Genomic DNA, 23,939 nt, shown 5'->3' with positions numbered 1-23,939 from the left:
TAATGCATTGAACTGAAATTGTTGCAGAAGAATGCTGTCCACACGCTGAGGTGTTATACATGCCCTCATCGTACGGGAGTTCAGAGCCATACCAATAAAGGTGACCTTTTGGCTTGGTGTGAAGTTGCTCTTTTCGTTGTTCACGGTAACACCCAGTGCGGTGACGTGGTTCAGTGTCAGCGCTGTGCCCTCGGCCGCACTCGCGAGTGGCAGCGCAGATGAGCCAGTTGTCAAGGTGAGGAAGGATCTTGATCCCTTGTAGGTGGAGGGAGCTCAGGGCTGCGCTCACACATCTTGTGAAGACGCGAGGAGCCAGGGAGAGACAGAAGGCTAATACCACAAACTGGTATGCCTGGCCCTGGAAGGCGAACAGCAGAAACACATGAAAGCATCCTTTAAGTCCAGGAATCTGAACCATTCCCCTGCAGCTACGGTCTGGAGAACTTTTAGGAAGACATTAAACTGTTTTAAATCCAGAACTAGACAGAAGCCTCAGTCTTTCTTTCAGAACCAGGAAATAGGTTGAGTAAAAGACATCTTGCTGTTCTGATGCTTGATTGAGGGTGCAAGCTTTCATGGGGTTCTGTGACTGATGTCATTCTGATCCCTGAGAACGGTGGGGGCCGACATCAGAACTGCAGCCTTTATCCTTTTGAGAGAGTCATCACCACCCATGGGTCTGAGGAGTGGGATGCCTACTAGGTCAGGTGCGGTTGGGGAAATCGGCCAACCCCTCCATTCAGTTTCTGCCCCCAAGCCTGTTTGTGGGGTTGGGGGCAGCACTAAGAAGGAGTTCCCAATGCGAACCGCTGTGTCATAGGCCCATGACAGTAGCTCATCCTGGGCCCTGCACTGAGGTCTGGAGTCATCTTTCAGGGCTTCGTCTGGGGAGAGCATTAGCTTTGCTATGCATTCATCCACCTTAGGCATATGGTCCAGAGCATGTTGTTTTGCGCCGCGCACTGCAGATAGTGTCTTACTGTCCTTGCCGTGGTGGGCAAGGGCCCACGGGTCGGCACAGCATCTCCGAAGCTCCGTGAAAAAAGCCTTTAAAGTTGGCACACTGAATGGTGTAGCTGCCGGGGCCTTCTTAAAGAATGGGTTAGCTGCAGGGAGTTTGGCTTTAGGGTAATCAAGCTCTACCCTAGCAAAGGCCACAAGCAGGACCAGGCGATGTGAGGCAGAGCTTCCTTCTGGCTCTGTCTGACCCAGAGCCTCGGAATGACTCCTGACCCATCTTTAGTGTTGAGACTGAATGGGTCCACAACACTGGTTGGCACCTCCTTCACCATGTTGGGTGTGTCATCATCCTGGCCACTTGGGGCAGCAGGGTAGCCTAGTGGTTAGAGCGTTGGACTAGTAACCGGATGGTTGGAAGTTCAAATCCCCGAGCTGACAAGGTACAAATGTCGTTCTGCTCCTGAACAGGCAGTTAACCCTCTGCTCCTAGGCAATCATTGAAAATAAGAATTTGTTCTTAACTGACTTGCCTAGTATAATAAAAAAGTGCTGGTTGGATTCCTGAGTAGACAGGTCATCATCCCAGCTACCTGAGTCCTCTGCTAGAGGGCCCTGACTCAGGGGGCTTGAAGGAACGCAAAATTGTTTTTTGCTGCTCTCTCAGTGGATATGGAATCGACCTTCTGAGTGAGGCTCTTATTTAAAAAAAAACTTAATTGGGTTGGCGCCATCGGTTTTGTGCCTATCCCTCTTTTGGTTGCCCTGGGTGGGTCCTGGCAAACAATGCCGGATGCTGGTATGTTATCTGTGAAACCAGCCATGCTTCCCTCACCTTCACAGGCAAGATGGTGCAGTCAACGCAGGGGTCAGAAAGGGCCTCACGCAGGTGGCCAATGCCTAAGCAGGCAGGGCACAGGTTATGACCATCTTCTACTTGTAGTTCAGCTCCACAGGTGGAGCAGCCATGTATGCCCACTATAATGGTGATGTGGTGTTCTCTCAGTTCAGAATGTGTAGAAAATAAATGATAAAATATATCTTATGCAATACACTGATTCATCAAATTAACTAATATAATAGTAACCTAAGACTGTATACAACAGCTACCATAATACAAAGTAAGGGTAGAGAGCTACAATAACCTGGTCGGAGCTGTACTGCACCAAAAAAAAAGATTTTGGATGAGCCTAGCTATGACCACCGGGCTGGAGTAGGAAGTAACATATTTAAACGTAGGCTTATTTATGTGAAAACACGCACAAATGGCTGCCGTTTGGTAAGCCAAGCTGACAACACACAGTGGCAGCTATATGGAGTTGGTAAACTAGCTGATGACACACAGTGGCAGTTAGGTTGAGTTAGTAAACTGGCTAGCTAGCTTGTAGCATGCTAGTAATACCAGAGGAGAGGGATGCCTAGGGGAGGCAATCCAAATCTCACATCATATAACATTAGCTGGCTAGGCTAACAATCTTCCTAGATCTGAATCTAGGGAAGTGACTCGTTCGAGTTTTAAATAGTTGAAGGATGACTAGTGCCCTGCGGCCTCGATAACGAGCACAGCAGTGGAGAATATCTTGACAAGGTTAGCACTGGAGTATGGTGGCCAACACACACACTAGCTGGTGGGCTAAATCAGCATAAGACAATGAAGCCCCGATATCTTCCGATAAAAGGGAAAGGTAGGTAAGGGAGAGCCGCAAATTTCACGCTCTGACTGTTGGTGACAGACTGACAGTACACACTGTCAGTCTGACAGTACACACAACTACTGAGTTTAGCTTACCCTACCAGGACCTGGGAATATGCAATCTGAAAAACGGGACCAGCGGAGCAGTCACCTTGTGCAATATGGCATAAGAGACCCACGCACTATTTTATATGAACTGCGGGCATGTCCTCCCACACTGTCACGTCACCGACATGACTTTGTTGTTATTATTACTCGACCTGAGCAGAGAGCGAGGGATATAATCCATACTTCAACCATACTGACCATACTGAAAGTTATGAAGTAGAACTGGGCAAGTTACATTGAACGACTGGAACAGTACTTCATTGCAAAAGTCATTTTATTTTACCTTTACTAGGCAAGTCAGTTAATTAAGAACAAATTCTTATTTTCAATGACAGCTTTGAAATGGTGGGTTAACTGCCTTGTTCAGGGGCAGACTGACAGATTTTGTACCTTGTCAGCTCAGGGATTCAATCTTGCAACATTTCAGTTACTACTCCAATGCTCTAACCACTAGGCTATGCTACCACCCATTGCTGATAACAAGAGAGTACCAGTGTTGTTGAGTTAAAAAATGTTTGCTCACAGAATCAGATCTAACTTTTGCAAAGGCTGTTCAAATTGCTGTAGCTATGGAAATCGCGACCAAAGATGCAATTGAGTTGCAAAGTAAAATAAATACAGACCTATCACAAACTTCCCTGCATAAGTTACAGCGCGCACCTGTATGGCTGAAAAATGCAACAGGTGTGACAGAGGAGAGGACTGCCATTTTGAAAATGAAATTTGTCATGAAAGCAAAATACAGTCACAACAGGAAACTGAAAAGGTCTGTGAATGCATTAGCAGATATTCAGATGAACAATTAATTGGTACAATGGAATTAAACATAGTAGCTGTGTTTGAATACCCATACTAATCTACTGTATACTACATACTTAATGACTACAGTACCAGTCAAATGTTTGGACACACCTACTCATGCCAGGGATTCTTTATTTGTACTATTTTCTACATTGTAGAATAATAGTGAAGATATCAAAACTATGAAATAACACATAAGGAATCATGTAGTAGCCCCCAAAAAAGTGTTAAAACAAATCAAAATATATTTGACATTTTTAGCCACCCTTTGCCTTGGTGACAGCTTTGCAAACTCTTGGTAATCTCTCAACCAGCATCCTGAGGTAGTCACCTGGAAGGTATTTCCAGGTGACTGGAGGCACACCTTCATAAATTTAATTTGTGGAATTTCTTTCTTAACGCGTTTGAGCCAATCAGCTGTGTTGTGACAAGGTAGGGGTGGTATGCAGAGGATAGCCCTATTTGGTTTATTGAACAGCTCAAATAAGCAAAGAGAAACGACAGTCCATCATTACTTAAAGACATGATCAGTCAATCCGAAAAAATTTCAAGAACTTTGAAAGTTTCATCAAGTGCAGTCGCAAAAACCATCAAGAGCTATGATGAAACTGGCTCTCACGAGGACTGCCACAGGAAAGTGAGACCCAGAGTTACCTCTGCTGCAGAGCAGTAACAGACACATCTCAACATCAACTGTTCAGAGGAGACTGCGTGAATCCGGCTTTCATAATTGAATTGGTGCAAAGAAACCACTACTGAAGGACAAAAATAAGAAGAGACTTGCTTGGGCCAAGAAAAATTAGGAATGGACATTAGACCGGTGAAAATCTGGCCTTTGGTCTGATGAGTCAACTTTGAGATTTTTGGTTCCATTCGCTGTGTCTTTGTGAGATGCAGAGTAGGTGAACGGATGATCTCTGCATGCGTGGTTCCCACCGTGAAGCATGGAGGAGGTGGTGTGATGGTGCTTTGCTGGTGACACTGTCTGATTTATTTAGAATTCAAGGCACACCTAACAACATTCTGCAGCGATACGCCATCCCATCTGGTTTGCGCTTAGTGGGACTATCATTTGTTTTACAACAGGACAATGACCCCAAAACACACTTCCAGGCTGTGTACGGGGCTAATTGACCAAGGAGAGTGATGGAGTGCTGCTTCAGAAAACCTGGCCTCTACTATCACCCGACCCCAACCCAATTGAGATGGTTTGGGTTGAGTTGGACCGCAGAGTGAAGGAAAAGCAGGCAACAAGTGCTCAGCATATGTGGCAACTCTTTGAAGACTGTTAGAAAAGCATTCCAGGTGAAGATGGTTGAGAGAATGCCAAGAGTGTGCAAAGCTGTCATCAAGGCAAAGGGTGGCTACTTTGAAGAATCTAAAATATTAAATAAAGATTTGTCTAAAACTTCTTTGGTTACTACATGATTCCATGTGTTATTTCATCTTTTTGATGTCTTCATTATTATTGTACAATGTAGAAAAAAGTTTTTTTTTTAAAATAAAGTAAAACCCTTGAATGAGTAGGTGTGTCCAACATTTTTGATAGGTACTGTATATACAAAGATTTTTAAAAGTGATTAAATTAAACAATTAATACTAAAACGTGCTTGCGTGTCCGATGTCATCAATCTAAGAAGCATCCTAAAATGATTGACTATGTGAGGGGAGAGAGAATCAGAAAATGGCTTTGGCAACAATAGACCCGTGGAGCCGTAGGTAAAGAGAATGGCTAGCATCGGGAAAATAGGGATCTGACGGGGCCGAATTGAAACAAGTCATGGTCAGAAGAGGCTGAAAATTACCATTATATCAATCTAATGTGCCTTTCCCTGTGTTACAAACCAAGAACGAACACCATCTCTGCATATGAGTCATTACACATGACAATACCCTTTGTAAATTATTTATAGACTCCGGTACCAGCCTGGAACTGCCCCCACATTATTTGGCAGGGAATGGCTTTCAAAAATAATGCTGAACTGGTGTGATTTGAAAATGCTCCACACGTTCCAGTCCAAAGGGAAAGGCACAGAACAAACACTGGAACATTTGCTGAAGAAATACAACACAGTTTTCAGTGATCAGATGGGAACAGTAAAAGGCTTCACAGCAAAACTTGTACTGAAAGTTGACGCAACCCCAAAATTTTGCAAAGCCAGATCTGTTCCATACTCCCTGAGACCAAAGGTGGAAGCGGAAATCAATCACTTGCAGGATACAGGGATCCTGACGAAAGTGGACTGAAGCGAATGGGCCACACCCATAGTTCCTATTGTAAAGAAAGACGGGTCTGTTAGAAGGTGTGGGGACTTCAAGGTAACTGTGAATTAAATGTTTCATGTGGACCAATACCCCCTACCACGTCTGGATGACATCTTTGCTGCACCAGCTGGTGGGAAACACTTCAGTAAAATCGATCTAAAACAGGCATACCTGCAGCTACCGGTTGAAGAGAGCTCCAAACAGTACCTGACAATAAACACACACAAAGGTCTATACAGGTATAACCGCCTGGTTTTTGGTATTGCATCAGCCCCAGCCATTTGGCAACGAACTATTGACCAGATTTTGCAAGGAATCACAGGAACCCAGTGTATCCTGGATGACATGATCATAACAGGACGCACCGACAAAGAGCACCTGGCTTACCTGGAAGAGATCCTGAAAAGACTGAAAGAGCATGGTCTACAGGCAAACTTACAGATTGTGTGAGTTCTTCAAAGACAAGACTGTCTTCTGTGGACATGAAATTGACCGAAATGGATTTCACAAAACACAGGACAAAATCGATGCAGTGGTGCAGCACCACAACCACAAAATATCACAGAAGTGAGATATTTTACAGGACTGATCAATTACTACAAATGATTCCTCCCAAACCTTTCAGCAGTAATCCAGACTCTAAATCAGCTCCTGGAAAAGAATAGGACATGGCGGGGGACAGAACGGTGTGAATATGTGTTTCTTGAGGCAAGATGGCTCATCACATCTGAACAGGTCCTGATGCACTATGACTCTAAACTGCCAGTGAAGTTGGCTTGTGATGCGTCCCCTTATGGCTTAGGGGCTGTCCTTTCACACACACTGAAAGACAGGTCAGAGAGGCCAGTTGCATTTGCGTCACGAACATTGAATAATGCAGAGAAAAACTACTCACAAATCGACAAAGAAGCACTGGCGCTAGTGTGGGGCATCAAGAAATTCCACGAATACCTATATCGTAAGCGTTTCACACTGGTTACGGATCACCAGCCGTTGCTTTTCAGCGGCCAGGTTACAGCGATACGCCTTGTTCCTTGCCAGTCATATGTATGACATTGAGTTTAAGCCCTCGTCCCTCCACACATGCAGATGGATTATCCAGACTGCCGTGTACAAGAGAAAGACAAAGGAGTATGGATGCAGTGGACATTTCCCATGCCACTCAGCTCGAGGCACTACCGGTCACAAGCACAGTTATCAAACAGGAGACAATTAAAGATGTGACCTTGTCAAAAGTATACACCTACACCATGTCAGGATGGACAGCTACTGGCAGAAAGGAGCTGACTCCGTATTTCCAGCAGAGAAACGAAATTACAATGCACCAAGGATGTTTGATGTGGGGAATGAGATTCATGATACCCCAGAAATGCCAACTTCGGGTTTTGCAGCAACTACATGAAGGTCATGTTGGAGTTGTCAAAATGAAACTGCTCGCAAGGAGCCACTTCTGGTGGCCCGGTCTGGATCAACAGATAGAAAACATGTTTGGAAACCCTTCACATGACTGCTCCTGTCCCAGTCCACCCATGGGAATGGCCCACAGAGCCATGGCAGAGAATTCATGTGGACTACGCTGGTCCCTTTGAAAAGCATATGTTTCTGGTTATAGTTGATGCCCATTCCAAATGGCCAGAGGTGTTTTGCACTGACTCCTCCACCTCAGCTCAGACGATAGAGTGTCTCAGAACAACGTTTGCACGCTTCGGATTGCCGCTGCAGCTGATAAGTGACAATGCACAAGCTTTTGTAAGTGACGAGTTTACAAGATTCATGTCAGTAAATGGAATCAAACATTCATCCTCAGCTCCGCACCACCCTGCCACCAATGGGCTGGCAGAACACTTTGTGCAAACCTTAAAGCAAGGACTCCGTGCAGCATAACGAGACGAAGGGACTTTGCAAACAAAACTGGCCAAGTTCATGGCCTCCTACCGAAACACCCCACATGCCACGACAAATGAAAGCCCAGCCGCACTGATGTTCGGGAGGCCTCTCCGCACACAGCTGGACATCATGAAGCCAAACAGGCGTAATGACGTGCTGAACAAACAAGCCAAGATGCTCTCCGGTGGCCAGGAGCGCCATCTCCAAACAGAACAGGAAGTGATGTTGCGAGACTACAGAAGGGGAGGGAAATGGACAAGAGGGACCGTACACACACAAACGGGGGCCCAGACATAATGTGGCAGCGTCATATTAACCAAATGCATTCCACGGAAAACAGCACAACAATCGAGAGAGAACAGGCACAGAGAGCTCCTGAGAGTGACACACAGGGAACTGTAGAGGTCAGTGGGGCAGTAAAGAGACCCTAGGCTGAAAAAAGGGAACGTGTTGCTGCTATAGCAGAAGCTATAATGGAGCAAGCACACACTGAGGATGTTCAGGAGCCTCCAGACAAACCAAGGCGCTACCCAGAACGAAGGCACCGTCCACCAGACAGACTGGACTTATAAACAAACAAACAAAAACAAACTGTTCAAGTTCAAATTAAAAGATGCAAAATAACTACAACAAGTTCTGGGAAATGTTTCAGTTGTGGTTTGGTAAAAGTAACTCTGAATGTATAAGAGAAGGAGTGTTATGTTCTGTTAATTACTGATGTCCCCTTTAAGAATGGAGCACCCTTGGTCATGCGCAGTGTTGTTCTATGTTATTCTGGTACTAACTCGTTTTAGTAAATGTGAAACTCCGGTTTAGTTTATTGTATTCAGTCTTTCTTATTATATAAACAAGTAATAAGAGCTAAGACACTACACACAGGATGTAGCGTCACACTGAACAGTTCCCAATTCAATGAGAAATTGAAAAAGGTGAAGTGCCTAAACTGAGGGACACCCCCCATTAACTCAAAACGTACACAGGGATGAAAATCACTGATTGGAGTTGCTGACTTTCAAGTGGAATATCAAGGACAAAAGGAAAGTCTGCCTCGCTTATTAGTGAAAGGTACAGTTCCCAGCTTACTAGGGAGAGGGTGGTTGGAGGACATAAAATAATATTTTATTTGTTACATACACATGTTTAGCAGATGTTATTGCGGGTGTAGCGAAATGCTTGAATAACACACAAAAAAACAAAATACTGCAAAGTTGCTTCGAAGCTAGATGCAGAGCTGCCCTATCTGTCGATACCATCTTGAACTGGGATGAAATCAAACATATCACTACAGAGACATTGACACTGCAGCAGGTGCTTTCAAAGCATGAGCATGTTTTCAAATAAGAGATAGGGACATTAAATTGGGTCCAGGCTACCATTCATGTTTCTGCAGATGCTACTCCTAGATTCTATAGGCCAAGATCAGTTGATATGCTATGATGCCTAAAGTGGATGTCGAAATTGACAGAGCATATCATTATTCCTGTCAAATTCTCTGAGTGGGCAGCACCAGTTGTTCCCATACTCAAACCAGATGGTTCCATCAGATTATGTGGTGACTACAAGCTGACTGTAAATGAAGTTTCATCACTGGAGCAGTACCCCATACCCAAAGTGGAGTATTTGCTTTCAACGTTAACCGGAGGGCAACAGTTTACAAAACTGGACATGAGTCACGTATATCATCAAGTGCAAATAGATGAAGCTTCACAGAAGTACATGACCATAAACACCCACATAGGGATGATTACCTATAAACGCTTACCTTTCAGGGTGTCTTCCGCACCAGCTATCTTCCAAAGAAGCATGGATGGAGTTCTGCAGGGGATAGCCAAGGTAGCGGTTTACCTCAACTACATTCTGGTCACGGGAGTCACGAAGGAGGAGCATCTCAGAAACTTGGGTGAAGTTTTGAGGAGGATGGAAGAGGCCGGTCTCCAGCCGAAGAGGTGCAAGTGTACACTGTTAGCTGATGAAGTGCAGTACCTGGGTCACAAGGTGGATGGGTTACACGCTGTCAAAGCTAAAGTGAGGGCTGTTGTGGAAGCTCCAGCTCTGACAAGCATTACAGAGCTGAAAGCCTATCTAGGCTTACTGAACTATTACAATTGCTTCCTCCCTAACCTCTATGCCCTCTTAGCTCCAATGCATCAACTGTTAATAAGGAAGGATGTGGTCTGGAGACCTCATCTTATTGTGTGACACCTCATCGTATGGTGTGGAGGCGGGTATCACACCGGAAGGAGAATGGTGCAGAGGAACCCATCGGGTTCATGTACAGAACATTGTCGTCAGTGGAGAAAAAGTACTCCTAGCTGGACAAAAAAGGACTGGCTGTCATATTCGGAAGACAAAGATTCCACAGTCTCTATGGGTGTGCCACAGGGTTCAATTCTCGGGCCGACTCTCTTTTCTGTACACATCAGTGATGTTGCTTTTGCTGCTGGTGATTCTCTGATCCACCTCTACGCAGACGACACCATTCTGTATACTTCTGGCCCCTCCTTGGACACTGTGTTAACTAACCTCCAGACAGGCTTCAATGCCATACAACTCTCCTTCCGTGGCCTCCAACTGCTCTTAAACGCAAGTAAAACTAAATGCATGCTTTTCAATCGATCGCTGCCCGCACCTGCTCGCCCGTCCAGTATCACTACTCTGGACGGCTCTGACATAGAATACGTGGACAACTACAAATACCTGGGTGTCTGGTTAGACTGTAAACTCTCCTTCCAGAGTCACATTAAGCATCTCCAATCCAAAATTAAATATAGAATCGGCTTCCTATATCGCAACAAAGCATCCTTCACTCATGCTGCCAAACATACCCTCGTAAAACTGACTGTCCTACCGATCCTCAAATTCGGCGATGCCATTTACAAAATATCTTCCAATACTCTACTCAGCAAACTGGATGCAGTCTATCACAGTGCCATCCGTTTTGTCACCAAAGCCCCTTATACCACCCACCACTGCGACCTGTATGCTCTAGTCGTCTGGCCCTCGCTACATATTCGTCGCCAGACCCACTGGCTCCAGGTCATCTATAAGTCACGATAACAACACTCACCCGTAGCACACGCTCCAGCAGGTAGATCTCACTGGTCATCCCCAAAGCCAACACCTCCTTTGGCCACCTTTCCTTCCAGTTCTCTGCTGCCAATGACTGGAACGTATTGCAAAAATCGCTGAAGCTGGAGACTTATATTTCCCTCACTAACTTTAAACATCAGCTATCTGAGCAGCTAACCAATCGCTGCAGCTGATCATAGTCCATCTGTAAATAGCCCACCCACCCAATCTACCTCATCCCCATAATGTTTTTATTCACTTTTCTGCTCTTTTACACACCAGTATCTCTACTTGCACATCCCCAACTGCTCATCTATCACTCCGGTGTTAATTTGCTAAATTGTAATTACTTCGCTACTCTGGCCTATTTATTGCCTTACCTCCTCACGCCATTGGCACACACTGTATATAGATTTTCTTTTTTTTCTATTGTGTTGACTGTACGCTTGTTTATTCCATATGTAACTCTGTTGTTGTTTGTCGCACTGCTTTGCTTTATCTTGGCCAGGTCACAGTTGTAAATGAGAACTTGTTCTCAACTAGCTTACCTGGTTAAATAAAGGTGAAATAAATAAAAAATTTAATAATTAAATATGTTAAGTATAATGCTTACCAATAGATGGAAGTATTGATTAATACGGGGTTTGCTTTCCCTAATCCGTAGCCGTTTAAATATCTACCATATATATCGTGTTCGAGAGCCTCCGGTAGTTTAACGCCAGGTACATTCCGGTAATGTCATTCAAAGTTACAACTAAATGCTAAAACGTACTCGCGTGTCTGGTGTCATCAATCTAAGAAGCATTCTAAGATACTGCAATGACAGACTGACCAGGTGAATCCAGGTGAAAGCTATGTTCCCTTAATCTATGATCACTTATTAAATCCACTTTAATCCGTGTAGATGAAGGAGAGGAGACGGGTTAAAGAAGGATTTTTAAGCCTTGAGACAATTGAAACATGGATTTGACATGTGTGCCATTCAGAGGGTGAATTGACAAGATGAAATATGTAAGTGTCTTTGAAGAAGTTATGGTAGTAGGTGCCAGGATTCCCAGGAGCACCAGTTTTTTGTCAAGAACTGCAATGCTGCTGGGTTTTTCATGCTCAACCGTTTCCCGTGTGTATCAAGAATGGTCTACCACCCAAAGGACGTCAAGGCAGTGAGGCAGGCTGCTGTTGCTGAGTGAGTGAGTGGTGGCAGGGAAGGAGCTTCATACAGTGGGGCTCCCGAGTGGCGCAGCGGTCTAATCTCAGTGCTAGAGGCGTCACTATAGACACCCTGGTTTGAATCCAAGCTATATCACAACCAGCCGTGATTGGGAGTCCCAATGGGTGTCGCACAATTGGCCCAGCATTGTCCGGGTTTGGCCGGTGTAGGCCTTCATTGTAAATAAGAATTTGTTCTAAACTGACTTGCCTAGTTAAATAAAATAAATACAGTTGCTGGAAGGGAGTTGTGTGTGTAGTACTGCTGAGAAAGAGTGCTTCTGCTGCAGCAGGCAGTTCAAGTTCAGCTGACTCATGTCAGTGAGAGGAGAACAAAATGCACGCACATCATGACAAGTGATGTGAGATTCAACAACGAATAGCAGCGCTAGCTAACTACATACTTCTCCCTGAATATTATTCTTTGCTTCATTTTTTTGTATCCTGACCTACCAATCGTTACAGCCGATAGAACAAGGGAGAAAAACAGAGAAAAAAATCAGTTTCAGAAAGCAGGAGAAAGGGTTGAACAATGTTTGGGTATTTAGCTAGCTAGCTAACATTGGCCAGAAAGTTGAAGTCAGAGGAGAGAGGGAGTAACATGCAGAGATGAGAACATAGGAATGAACCTCTTTGACACGCTAGTTTACAGGCTAGATACGATTCTACTGTCAGTATGCCAGGTAAATGGGGAAAAATATGGGCATCCCAGGAGAGGACAGAAAAATATTCTGTAGGTACAGGGCCGGTCTTTGCTGTTCTGCCTCATAGGCCAGTCCAAAAAACAAGAAAAAAGCAGGGTGAGTAACTTTCACAAGCATTATTTTTGAGTCTACATTCCCCCTGTGGTGATGGGGAATGGCAGCAGCACCAACTTGTATGTGGATCACCAGCATGTATCTCCTTTGGCCCCTCACTGGCTGGAACCCTGTTGCTCAGTGTCCTCTAAAGTTCAATAATTGACTTCAACCTGGTAGTGGGGCTCCTGGTTGGCCTAACCCAGCACTTTGGGGGTGAGCAGAACACACACACACACACACACACACACACACACACACACACACACACACACACACACACACACACACACACACACACACACACACACACACACACACACACCCTTCAGTCATGTCTGTAAAGTCTCATTCCCCCTGTTTATCTAACTAATCCCTAGCTTCAATGCCATACAACTCTCCTTCCGTGGCCTCCAACTGCTCTTAACCGCAAGTAAAACTAAATGCATGCTTTTCAATCGATCGCTGCCCGCACCTGCTCGCCCGTCCAGCATCACTACTCTGGACGGCTCTGACTTAGAATACGTGGACAACTACAAATACCTGGGTGTCTGGTTAGACTGTAAACTCTCCTTCCAGACTCACATTAAGCATCTCCAATCCAAAATTAAATATAGAATCGGCTTCCTATCGCAACAAAGCATCCTTCACTCATGCTGCCAAACATACCCTCGTAAAACTGACCACCCTACCGATCCTCAACTTCAGTGATGTCATCTATAAAATAGCCTCCAACACTCTACTCAACAAACTGGATGCAGTCTATCACAGTGCCATCCGTTTTGTCACCAAAGCCCCATACACTACCCACCATTGCGACCTGTATGCTCTCGTTGGTTGGCCCTCGCTTCATATTCGTCGCCAAATCCACTGGCTACAGGTTATCTACAAGTCTCTGCTAGGTAAAGCCCCGCCTTATCTCAGCTCACTGGTCACCATAGCAGCACCCACCCGTAGCATGTGCTCCAGCAGGTATATCTCACTGGTCACCCCCAAAGGCAATTCCTCCTTTGGTCGTCTTTCTTTCCAGTTCTCTGCTGCCCATGACTGGAACGAATTGCAAAAATCTCTGAAGCTGGAGACTCACATCTCCATCACTAGCTTTAAGCACCAGGTGTCAGAGCAGTTCACAGATCACTGCACCTGTACTTAGCCTATCTGTAAACAGCCCATCTATCTACCTACCTCATCCCCATACTGGTATTTATTTATTTATTTTGCTCCTTTGCACCCCAGTATCTCTACCTGCACATTACCTTACCATTACCATTACCTACCTTACCATTACCATTACCTTCACATTACCTCTACCTGCACCCCAGTATCTCTACCTGCACACCGGACCAATTTCTCTCCATGTCCCTGGATTTCGACTGCTCTCTGGACATTCATACCCGGATCTCACAGCTAGCTAGCTGCTATCCGTGTGACTATCGGCCTTCGTCGATTCCGGAGCAAACATCAATTATTCCGGAGCTAGCCAGCTCCGTCAATCACTCCTGAGTTCCATCAATCACTCCTGGGCTGCAGTCACCTATCCGGACCCGTTCTACTGCCTACGCGGAGCCCCACCGGGCCTTCATAACTGGACTGCCGACGTTATCTACCCGAAGGAGATCCGGCTGGCTCCTCCGTCGCGACGTTACCTGAACGCCCATCTGCGGCCTGCTAACCGTTAGCTATCTTACCGGCTGCTATCTGAATAGACAATCGGACAATTTATTTATTTTTATTATTATTATGTTTTCTTCTTGGGCATCTATAACTATATCTATTGTTTTTATTTTTGTTGTTGTGTGATTTGGATTAATCCCCTCTACCACACGGAACCCCACTAATCTACTGACAGAACGCAAGAGGTGGCTAACAACAGACCTCCATCCTATGCTAGCTTGCTACCGATGGCCTGGCTAGCTGTCTAAATCACCAACCAACCTCTCCACTCACCGGACCCTTTTGATCACTCGACTAAGCATGCCTCTCCTTAATGTCAATATGTCTTGTCCATTGCTGTTCTGGTTAGTGTTTATTGGCTTATTTCACTGTAGAGCCTCTAGTCCTGCTCACTATACCTTATCCAACCTATTAGTTCCACCACCCACACATGCAATGACATCTCCTGGTTTCAATGATGTTTCTAGAGACAATATCTCTCTCTTCATCACTCAATACCTAGGTTTACCTCCACTGTATTCACATCCTACCATACATTTGTCTGTACATTATACCTTGATGCTATTTTATCGCCCCCAGAAACCTCCTTTTACTCTATGTTCCAGACGTTCTAGACGACCAATTCTCATAGCTTTTAGCCGTACCCTTATTCTACTCCTCCTATGTTCCTCTGGCGATGTAGAGGTGAATCCAGGCCCTGCAGTGCCTAGCTCCACTCCTATTCCCCAGGTGCTCTCTTTTGATGACTTCTGTGACCGTAATAGCCTTGGTTTCATGCATGTTAACATTAGAAGCCTCCTCCCTAAGTTTGTTCTATTCACTGCTTTAGCATACTCAGCCAACCCGGATGTTCTAGCTGTGTCTGAATCCTGGCTTAGGAAGACCACCAAAAATTCAGAAATTTTAATTCCAAACTACAACATTTTCAGACAAGATAGAACTGCCAAAGGGGGCGGTGTTGCAATCTACTGCAAAGATAGCCTGCAGAGTTCTGTCCTACTATCCAGGTCTGTACCCAAACAATTTGAACTTCTACTTTTAAAAATCCACCTCTCTAAAAACAAGTCTCTCACCGTTGCCACCTGCTATAGACCACCCTCTGCCCCCAGCTGTGCTCTGGACACCATATGTGAACTGATTGCCCCCCATCTATCTTCAGAGTTCGTGCTGCTAGGTGACCTAAACTGGAACATGCTTAACACCCCAGCCATCCTACAATCTAAACTTGATGCCCTCAATCTCACACAAATTATCAATGAACCTACCAGGTACCTCCCCAAAGCCTTAAACACGGGCACCATCATAGATATCATCCTAACCAACTTCCCCTCTAAATACACCTCTGCTGTCTTCAACCAAGATCTCAGCGATCACTGCCTCATTGCCTGCATCCGTAATGGGTCAGCGGTCAAACGACCTCCACTCATCACTGTAAAACGCTCCCTGAAACACTTCTGCGAGCAGGCCTTTCTAATCGACCTGGCCGGGGTATCCTGGAAGGATATTGATCTCATCCCGTCAGTAGAGGATGCCTGGATATTTTTAAAAATGCCTTCCTAACCATCTTAAATAAACATGCCCCATTCAAGAAATTTAGAACCAGGAACAGATATAGCCCTTGGTTCTCCCCAGACCTGACTGCCCTTAACCAACACAAAAACATCCTATGGCGTTCTGCATTAGCATCGAACAGCCCCGTGATATGCAGCTGTTCAGGGAAGCTAGAAACCATTATACACAGGCAGTTAGAAAAGCCAAGGCTAGCTTTTTCAAGCAGAAATTTGCTTCCTGCAACACTAACTCAAAAAGTTCTGGGACACTGTAAAGTCCATGGAGAATAAGAACACCTCCTCCCAGCTGCCCACTGCACTGAAGATAGGAAACACTGTCACCAATGATAAATCCACCATAATTGAGAATATCAATAAGCATTTTTCTACGGCTGGCCATGCTTTCCACCTGGCTACTCCTACCCCGGACAACAGCACTGCACCCCCAACAGCAACTCGCCCAAGCCTTCCCCATTTCTCCTTCTCCCAAATCCATTCAGCTGATGTTCTGAAAGAGCTGCAAAATCTGGACCCCTACAAATCAGCCGGGCTAGACAATCTGGACCCTTTCTTTCTAAAATTATCTGCCGAAATTGTTGCCACCCCTATTACTAGCCTGTTCAACCTCTCTTTCGTGTCGTCTGAGATTCCCAAAGATTGGAAAGCAGCTGCGGTCATCCCCCTCTTCAAAGGGGGACACTCTTGACCCAAACTGCTACAGACCTATATCTATCCTACCGTGCCTTTCTAAGGTCTTCGAAAGCCAAGTCAACAAACAGATTACCGACCATTTCGAATCTCACCATACCTTCTCTGCTATGCAATCTGGTTTCAGAGCTGGTCATGGGTGCACCTCAGCCACGCTCAAGGTCCTAAACGATATCTTAACCGCCATCGATAAGAAACATTACTGTGCAGCCGTATTCATTGATCTGGCCAAGGCTTTCGACTCTGTCAATCACCACATCCTCATCGGCAGACTCGACAGCCTTGGTTTCTCAAATAATTGCCTCGCCTGGTTCACCAACTACTTCTCTGATAGAGTTCAGTGTGTCAAATCGGAGGGTCTGCTGTCCGGACCTCTGGCAGTCTCTATGGGGGTGCCACAGGGTTCAATTCTTGGACCGACTCTCTTCTCTGTATACATCAATGAGGTCGCTCTTGCTGCTGGTGAATCCCTGATCCACCTCTACGCAGACGACACCATTCTGTATACTTCCGGCCCTTCTTTGGACACTGTGTTAACAACCCTCCAGGCAAGCTTCAATGCCATACAACTCTCCTTCCGTGGCCTCCAATTGCTCTTAAATACAAGTAAAACTAAATGCATGCTCTTCAACCGATCGCTACCTGCACCTACCAGCCTGTCCAACATCACTACTCTGGACGGCTCTGACTTAGAATACGTGGACAACTACAAATACTTAGGTGTCTGGTTAGACTGTAAACTCTCCTTCCAGACCCATATCAAACATCTCCAATCCAAAGTTAAATCTAGAATTGGCTTCCTATTTCGCAACAAAGCATCCTTCACTCATGCTGCCAAACATACCCTTGTAAAACTGACCATCCTACCAGTCCTCGACTTTGGCGATGTCATTTACAAAATAGCCTCCAATACCCTACTCAACAAATTGGATGCAGTCTATCACAGTGCAATCCGTTTTATCACCAAAGCCCCATATACTACCCACCATTGCGACCTGTACGCTCTCGTTGGCTGGCCCTCGCTTCATACTCGTCGCCAAACCCACTGGCTCCATGTCATCTACAAGACCCTGCTAGGTAAAGTCCCCCTTATCTCAGCTCGCTGGTCACCATAGCATCTCCCACCTGTAGCACACGCTCCAGCAGGTATATCTCTCTAGTCACCCCCAAAACCAATTCTTTCTTTGGCCGCCTCTCCTTCCAGTTCTCTGCTGCCAATGACTGGAACGAACTACAAAAATCTCTGAAACTGGAAACACTTATCTCCCTCACTAGCTTTAAGCACCAACTCTCAGAGCAGCTCACAGATTACTGCACCTGTACATAGCCCACCTATAATTTAGCCCAAACAACTACCTCTTTCCCAACTGTATTTAATTTTTATTTATTTATTTATTTTGCTCCTTTGCACCCCATTATTTTTATTTCTACTTTGCACATTCTTCCATTGCAAAACTACCATTCCAGTGTTTTACTTGCTATATTGTATTTACTTTGCCACCATGGCCTTTTTTGCCTTTACCTCCCTTCTCACCTCATTTGCTCACATTGTATATAGACTTGTTTATACTGTATTATTGACTGTATGTTTGTTTTACTCCATGTGTAACTCTGTGTCGTTGTATCTGTCGAACTGCTTTGCTTTATCTTGGCCAGGTCGCAATTGTAAATGAGAACTTGTTCTCAACTTGCCTACCTGGTTAAATAAAGGTAAAATAAAAAATAAAATAAATAAATAAATAAAACATTCATCTTCTGCCGATCTACCATTCCAGTGTTTAATTGCTATATTGTAATTACTTTGCCACCTTGGCCTATTTATTTCCTTAACTTACCTCATTTGCACTCACTGTATAAAGACTTTTTGTTTTCTTTTGTTCTACTATATTATTGACTGTATGTTTTGTTTATTCCATGTGTAACTCTGTTGTTGTATGTGTCGAATTGCTTTGCTTTATCTTGGCCAGGTCGCAGTTGTAAATGAGAACTTGTTCTCAACGAGCCTACCTGGTTAAATAAAGGGGGAATAAATAAATATCTCCGACAAGGACATGAGGGGAAACAGAGGGTTAAATACACAACATGTAATTGATGGGATTGGAACCAGGTGTGAAGGAAGACAAGACAAAACCAATGAAAAATGGATCAGTGATGGCTAGAAGGTTGGTGACGTCGACCGCCGAACACCGCCCGAACAAGGAGACCAAAATGCGGGGACTAGATACATGAAGTACTTTCATTTCTAAACAGTGAAACATATATGAAAATAACCTCAAATATAAGGATGACATTATGTTCTGTCGCCTCATATGAAACATTTGATCTCAAATCCAAAATACTGGCGTAATAGAGCACATTTTAAATGTTAGCTTTACTGTCCACGTTTGTTATACAAATGGTGCAATACTATATAGTGCAATACTTTTGACCAGGGACAAACTTGACCAGGGACAAAAAGAGTTTGTATGGACTCACCTGGATGTATTTATCAGGTGGGGAAGGAGGACGTGTTTTAAGATGCTGGGGCAGCTCTAATCTTACAACTTCCTTCAGCTTGTGGCTCTGCTCCTGCGTCTGTAAACATTACATGGAATATCTGAACATCTGAAGAAACTCAGATCCAGTGCATTCAGAAAGTATTCAGACCCCTTTACTTTCCACTTTTTGTTACATTACAGCCTTATCCTAAATGTATTACATCGTTTTCCCCCCCCCCTCAATCTACACACAATACTCCATAATGACGAAGTAAACACAGATTTTTAGACCTTTTTGCAAATATATTAACAATAAAAAAACAAATAATACATTAACATAAGTATTCAAACCTTTTACTCAGTACTTTGTTGAAGCACCTTTGGCAGCGATTACAGCCTCGAGTCAGCTTGGGTATGACGCTACAAACGTGGCACACCTGTATTCGGGGAGTTTCTTCCATTCTTCTCTGCAGATCCTCTCAAGCTGTCAGGTTGGATGAGGAGCGTCGCTCCGCAGCTATTTTCAGGTCTCTCCTGAGATGTTCGATCGGATTCAAGTCCAGGCTCTGCATGGGCCACTCAAGGACATTCAGAGATTTGTCCTGTTGTAAGGTGAACCTTTGCCCTATTCTGAGGTAACAAGCGCTCTTGAGCAGGTTTTTATCAAGGATCTCTCTGTACTTTGCTCTGTTCATCTTTCGATCCTGACTAGTCTCCCAGTCCTGACTGCTGAAAAACATCCCCACCACATGATGCTGCCACCACCATGCTTCACCGTAGGGATGGTGCCAGGTTTCCTCCTGACTTGGCATTCAGGCCAAAGACTTCAATTTTGGTTTCATCAGACCAGAGAATCTTGCTTCTCGTGGTCTGAGAGTCCTTTAGGTACCTTTTGGCAAACTCCAAGCGGGCTGTCATGTTCGTTTTACTGAGGAGTGGATTCTGTCAGGCCACTACCATAAAGGTCTGATTTGGTGGAGTGCTGCAGAGATGGTTGTCCTTCTGGAAGGTTTTCCCATCTCCACAGAGGAATTTTAGAGCTCTGTCAGAGTGAGAATTGTGTTCTTGGTCACCTCTCTGACCAAGGCCCTTCTCCCTCGATTGCTCAGTTTGGCTGGGCGGCCAGCTCTAAGAAAAGTCTTGGTCATTCCAAACTTCTTCCATTTAAAAATTATGGTGGCCACTGTGTTCTTGAAGACCTTCAGTTCTGCAGAAATGTTTGATAAATTTCCCCAGATCTGTGCCTCGACACTCCTGTCTCGGAGCTCTACGGACGATTCCTTCGACCTCATGGCTTGGTTTTTGCTCTGACATGCACTGTCAACTGTGGGATCTTATATAGACATGTGTGTGCCTTTCCAAATCATGTCCAATCAATTGAATTTACCACAGGTGGACTCCAATCAAGTTGTAGAAACATCTCAAGGATGATCAAGGGGAACAGGATGCACCTGAGCTCAATTTCGAGTCTCATAGCAAAGGGTCTGAATACTTACAGTGGGGCAAAAAAGTATTTAGTCAGCCACACATTGTGCAAGTTCTCCCACTTAAAAAGATGAGAGACATCATAGGTACACTTCAACTATGACAGACAAAAGGAGAAAAAAAATCCAGAAAATCACATTGTAGGATTTTTAATGAATTTATTTGCAAATTATGGTGGAAAATAAGTATTTGTTCACTTACAAACAAGCAAGATTTCTGGCTCTCACATACCTGTAACTTCTTCTTTAAGAGGCTTCTCTGTCCTCCACTCGTTGCCTGTATTAATGGCACTTGTTTGAACTTGTTATCAGTATAAAAGACACCTGTCTACAACCTCAAACAGTCACACTCCAAACTCCACTATGGCCAAGACCAAAGAGCTGTCAAAGGACACCAGAAACAAAATTGTAGACCTGCACCAGGCTGTGAAGACTGAATCTGCAATAGGTAAGCAGCTTGGTTTGAAGAAATCAACTGTGGGAGCAATTATTAGGAAATGGAAGACATACAAGACCACTGATAATCTCCCTTGATCTGGGGCTCCACGCAAGATCTCACCCCGTGGGGTCAAAATGATCACAAGAACGGTGAGCAAAAATCCCAGAACCACACGGGGGGACCTAGTGAATGACCTGCAGAGAGCTGGGACCAAAGTAACAAAGCCTACCATCAGTAACACACTACGCCGCCAGGGACTCAAATCCTGCAGTGCCAGACGTGTCCCCCTGCTTAAGCTAGTACATGTCCAGGCCCGTCTGAAGTTTGCTAGAGAGCATTTGGATGATCCAGAAGAAGATTGGGAGAATGTCATATGGTCAGATGAAACCAAAATAGAACTTTTTGGTAAAAACTCAACTCGTCGTGTATGGAGGACAAAGAATGCTGAGTTGCATCCAAAGAACACCATACCTACTGTGAAGCATGGGGGTGGAAACATCATTTTTTGGGGCTGTTTTTCTGCAAAGGGACCAGGACGACTGATACGTGTAAAGGAAAGAATGAATGGGGGCATGTATCGTGAGATTATGAGTGAAAACCTCCTTCCATCAGCAAGGGCATTGAAGATGAAACGTGGCTGGGTCTTTCAGCATGACAATGATCCCAAACACACCGCCCGGGCAACGAAGGAGTGGCTTCGTAAGAAGCATTTCAAGGTCCTGGAGTGGCCTAGCCAGTCTCCATATCTCAACCCCATAGAAAATCTTTGGAGGGAGTTGAAAGTCCATGTTGCCCAGCAACAGCCCCAAAACATCACTGCTCTTGAGGAGATCTGCATGGAGGAATGGGCCAAAATACCAGCAATAGTGTGTGAAAACCTTGTGAAGACTTATAGAAAATGTTTGACCTCTGTCATTGCCAAAGGGTATATAACAAAGTATTGAGATAAACTTTTGTTATTGACCAAATACTTATTTTCCACCAAAATTTGCAAATAAATTCACTAAAAATCCTACAATGTGATTTTCTGGATTTTTTTTCTAATTTTGTCTGTCATAGTTGAAGTGTACCTATGATGAAAATTACAGGCCACTCTCATCTTTTTAAGTGGGAGAACTTGCACAATTGGTGGCTGACTAAATACTTTTTTGCCCCACTGTATGTAAAATAATTTATTTCTGTTTTATTTGTAATGAATTTGCAAACATTTCTAAAACCTGTTTTTGCCTTCTCATTATGGGGTATTGTGTGTAGATAGATGAGGAACATGTTTTATTTAATCAATTTTAGAATAAAGCTGTAACGTAACAAAATGTGTAAAAAGTGAAGGCATCTGAATACTTTCCGAATACATTGTATGCGATTGAGTGACCTTATAACTGTAATTGAATTGTTTTGATTCAAATGGAGCCCAGTTCAGTATGTCCCTGACTGGCTAATCAAAGGAAGCTGATAAGGTTGTGTAGTTGTATTCACAGGAAATATATATATTTTATTTTTACCCCCCCTTTTTTCCTACCCAATTTCGTGGTATCCAATTGGTAGTAGTTACAGTCTTGTCTCATCGCTGCAACTCCCGTACAGACTCGGGTGAGGCGAAGGTCGAGAGCCACGCGTCTTCCGAAACACAACCCAACCTAGCCGCACTGCTTCTTTACACAATGCACATCCAATCCGGAAGCCAGCCTCACCAATGTGTCGGAGGAAACACCATACACCTGGCTACCTGGTCAGCGTGCACTGCGTCCGGCCCGACACAGGAGTCGTAAGTGCGCGATGAGACAAGGATATCCCTGCCGGCCAAACCCTCCCTAACCAGGAAGACACTGGGCCAATTGTGCGCCGCCCCATGGCACATGGGAGTTATTGGAAGTAGAACTCTTGTTCTGTGTTTATACCGCATCATGTTTCACTGGCTCACCTTGTAGGACGTGGTCAAGAATCCCCATTTATTGGGCCAGGCTTTGGCTGACTCAAGCTCTATTTTGACGTGAACTTTCCTGAAAATGAAGACACATAGAAAGCTTTTTGAAAGAGCATTGGGCCTGCATAAAAACGCCAAACGGCTCATAAATCAATTAACATAGCTCAGAGAACCCTACTTGCCTCAATCTATATTAAAAGTATAGGTTATTTTAGGGGTAATCTACCTAGCTATATCTCTTCAGACACGGTTACTACACCTGTTATCCCAATACTAGGCTACTAATACTGCTGGCTTACTTCTACAACCACTACTACTACTAGCCTTCTACTACCACCACCATGAACGACTGTTACCAATCCACCATTACCACAACAAACAAAAACTCATGGCTAATCCTCTTTAACAAAAGTGACAGACCTTGTGCTATATCAAAAAAGAAAGGCTAATTTATTAGCAAAATACAAGGAATACAATTCAAAATTTCATTGCATTTGTTTTGTTGTGAACCCATAGACTTTTTAAAGAGAAGAGTTTACCAGATTTGATCCTGATCCACAAAGTTGAATTCTTTACCAGATCCAGGTTGTTTTGGGGCTGCCATCTATGCCGGCAAGCTTGTCTGTCTCTGTGACTTCTTACCTTATGGTCTCTGTAAGTTATACTGACAGATATGTTTACCGTCACCATAGCAACATATTGTAGTGACACTATCCTTTTGTGTATCCTGGGATACAATGACAAATAATTTGAGTGTCACACAGAGATCACACCATATACTGTGTGTGTGTAAAACAAGAAACATGAGTACATAATAAGGTGTTTACAGTGATGGACTATACAGTACCTAGTGAAAGTCTACACACCCTTTGCACAGTGTTCACGTTGTTGCCTTAA

At 44.4% G+C, this 23,939-nt stretch overlaps 1 protein-coding gene across 1 annotated transcript in view; it reads right to left on the bottom strand.

Moving 5' to 3' along the window:
• LOC112255432 (uncharacterized protein C20orf85) overlaps positions 1 to 23,665 on the bottom strand; it is a 41,033-nt gene extending 17,368 nt beyond the window's left edge. The window contains exons 1-3 of the mRNA XM_024428418.1: positions 23,582 to 23,665; positions 23,040 to 23,118; positions 19,194 to 19,292 (exon numbers count right to left, since the gene is read on the bottom strand). Coding sequence (XP_024284186.1) covers positions 19,194 to 19,292; positions 23,040 to 23,118; positions 23,582 to 23,646 — 243 coding nt within the window. The 5' untranslated portion in view covers positions 23,647 to 23,665. The remainder of the gene's footprint in view (positions 1 to 19,193; positions 19,293 to 23,039; positions 23,119 to 23,581) is intronic.
• Between the last annotated feature and the right edge of the window lie 274 nt (positions 23,666 to 23,939).

This window comes from Oncorhynchus tshawytscha, linkage group LG07 (genome assembly GCF_018296145.1).
Source record: "Oncorhynchus tshawytscha isolate Ot180627B linkage group LG07, Otsh_v2.0, whole genome shotgun sequence".
Lineage (NCBI taxonomy): Eukaryota > Metazoa > Chordata > Actinopteri > Salmoniformes > Salmonidae > Oncorhynchus > Oncorhynchus tshawytscha.
Note: the sequence above shows the minus strand (reverse complement) of the source record. Positions and strands in the feature narration are given on the sequence as shown.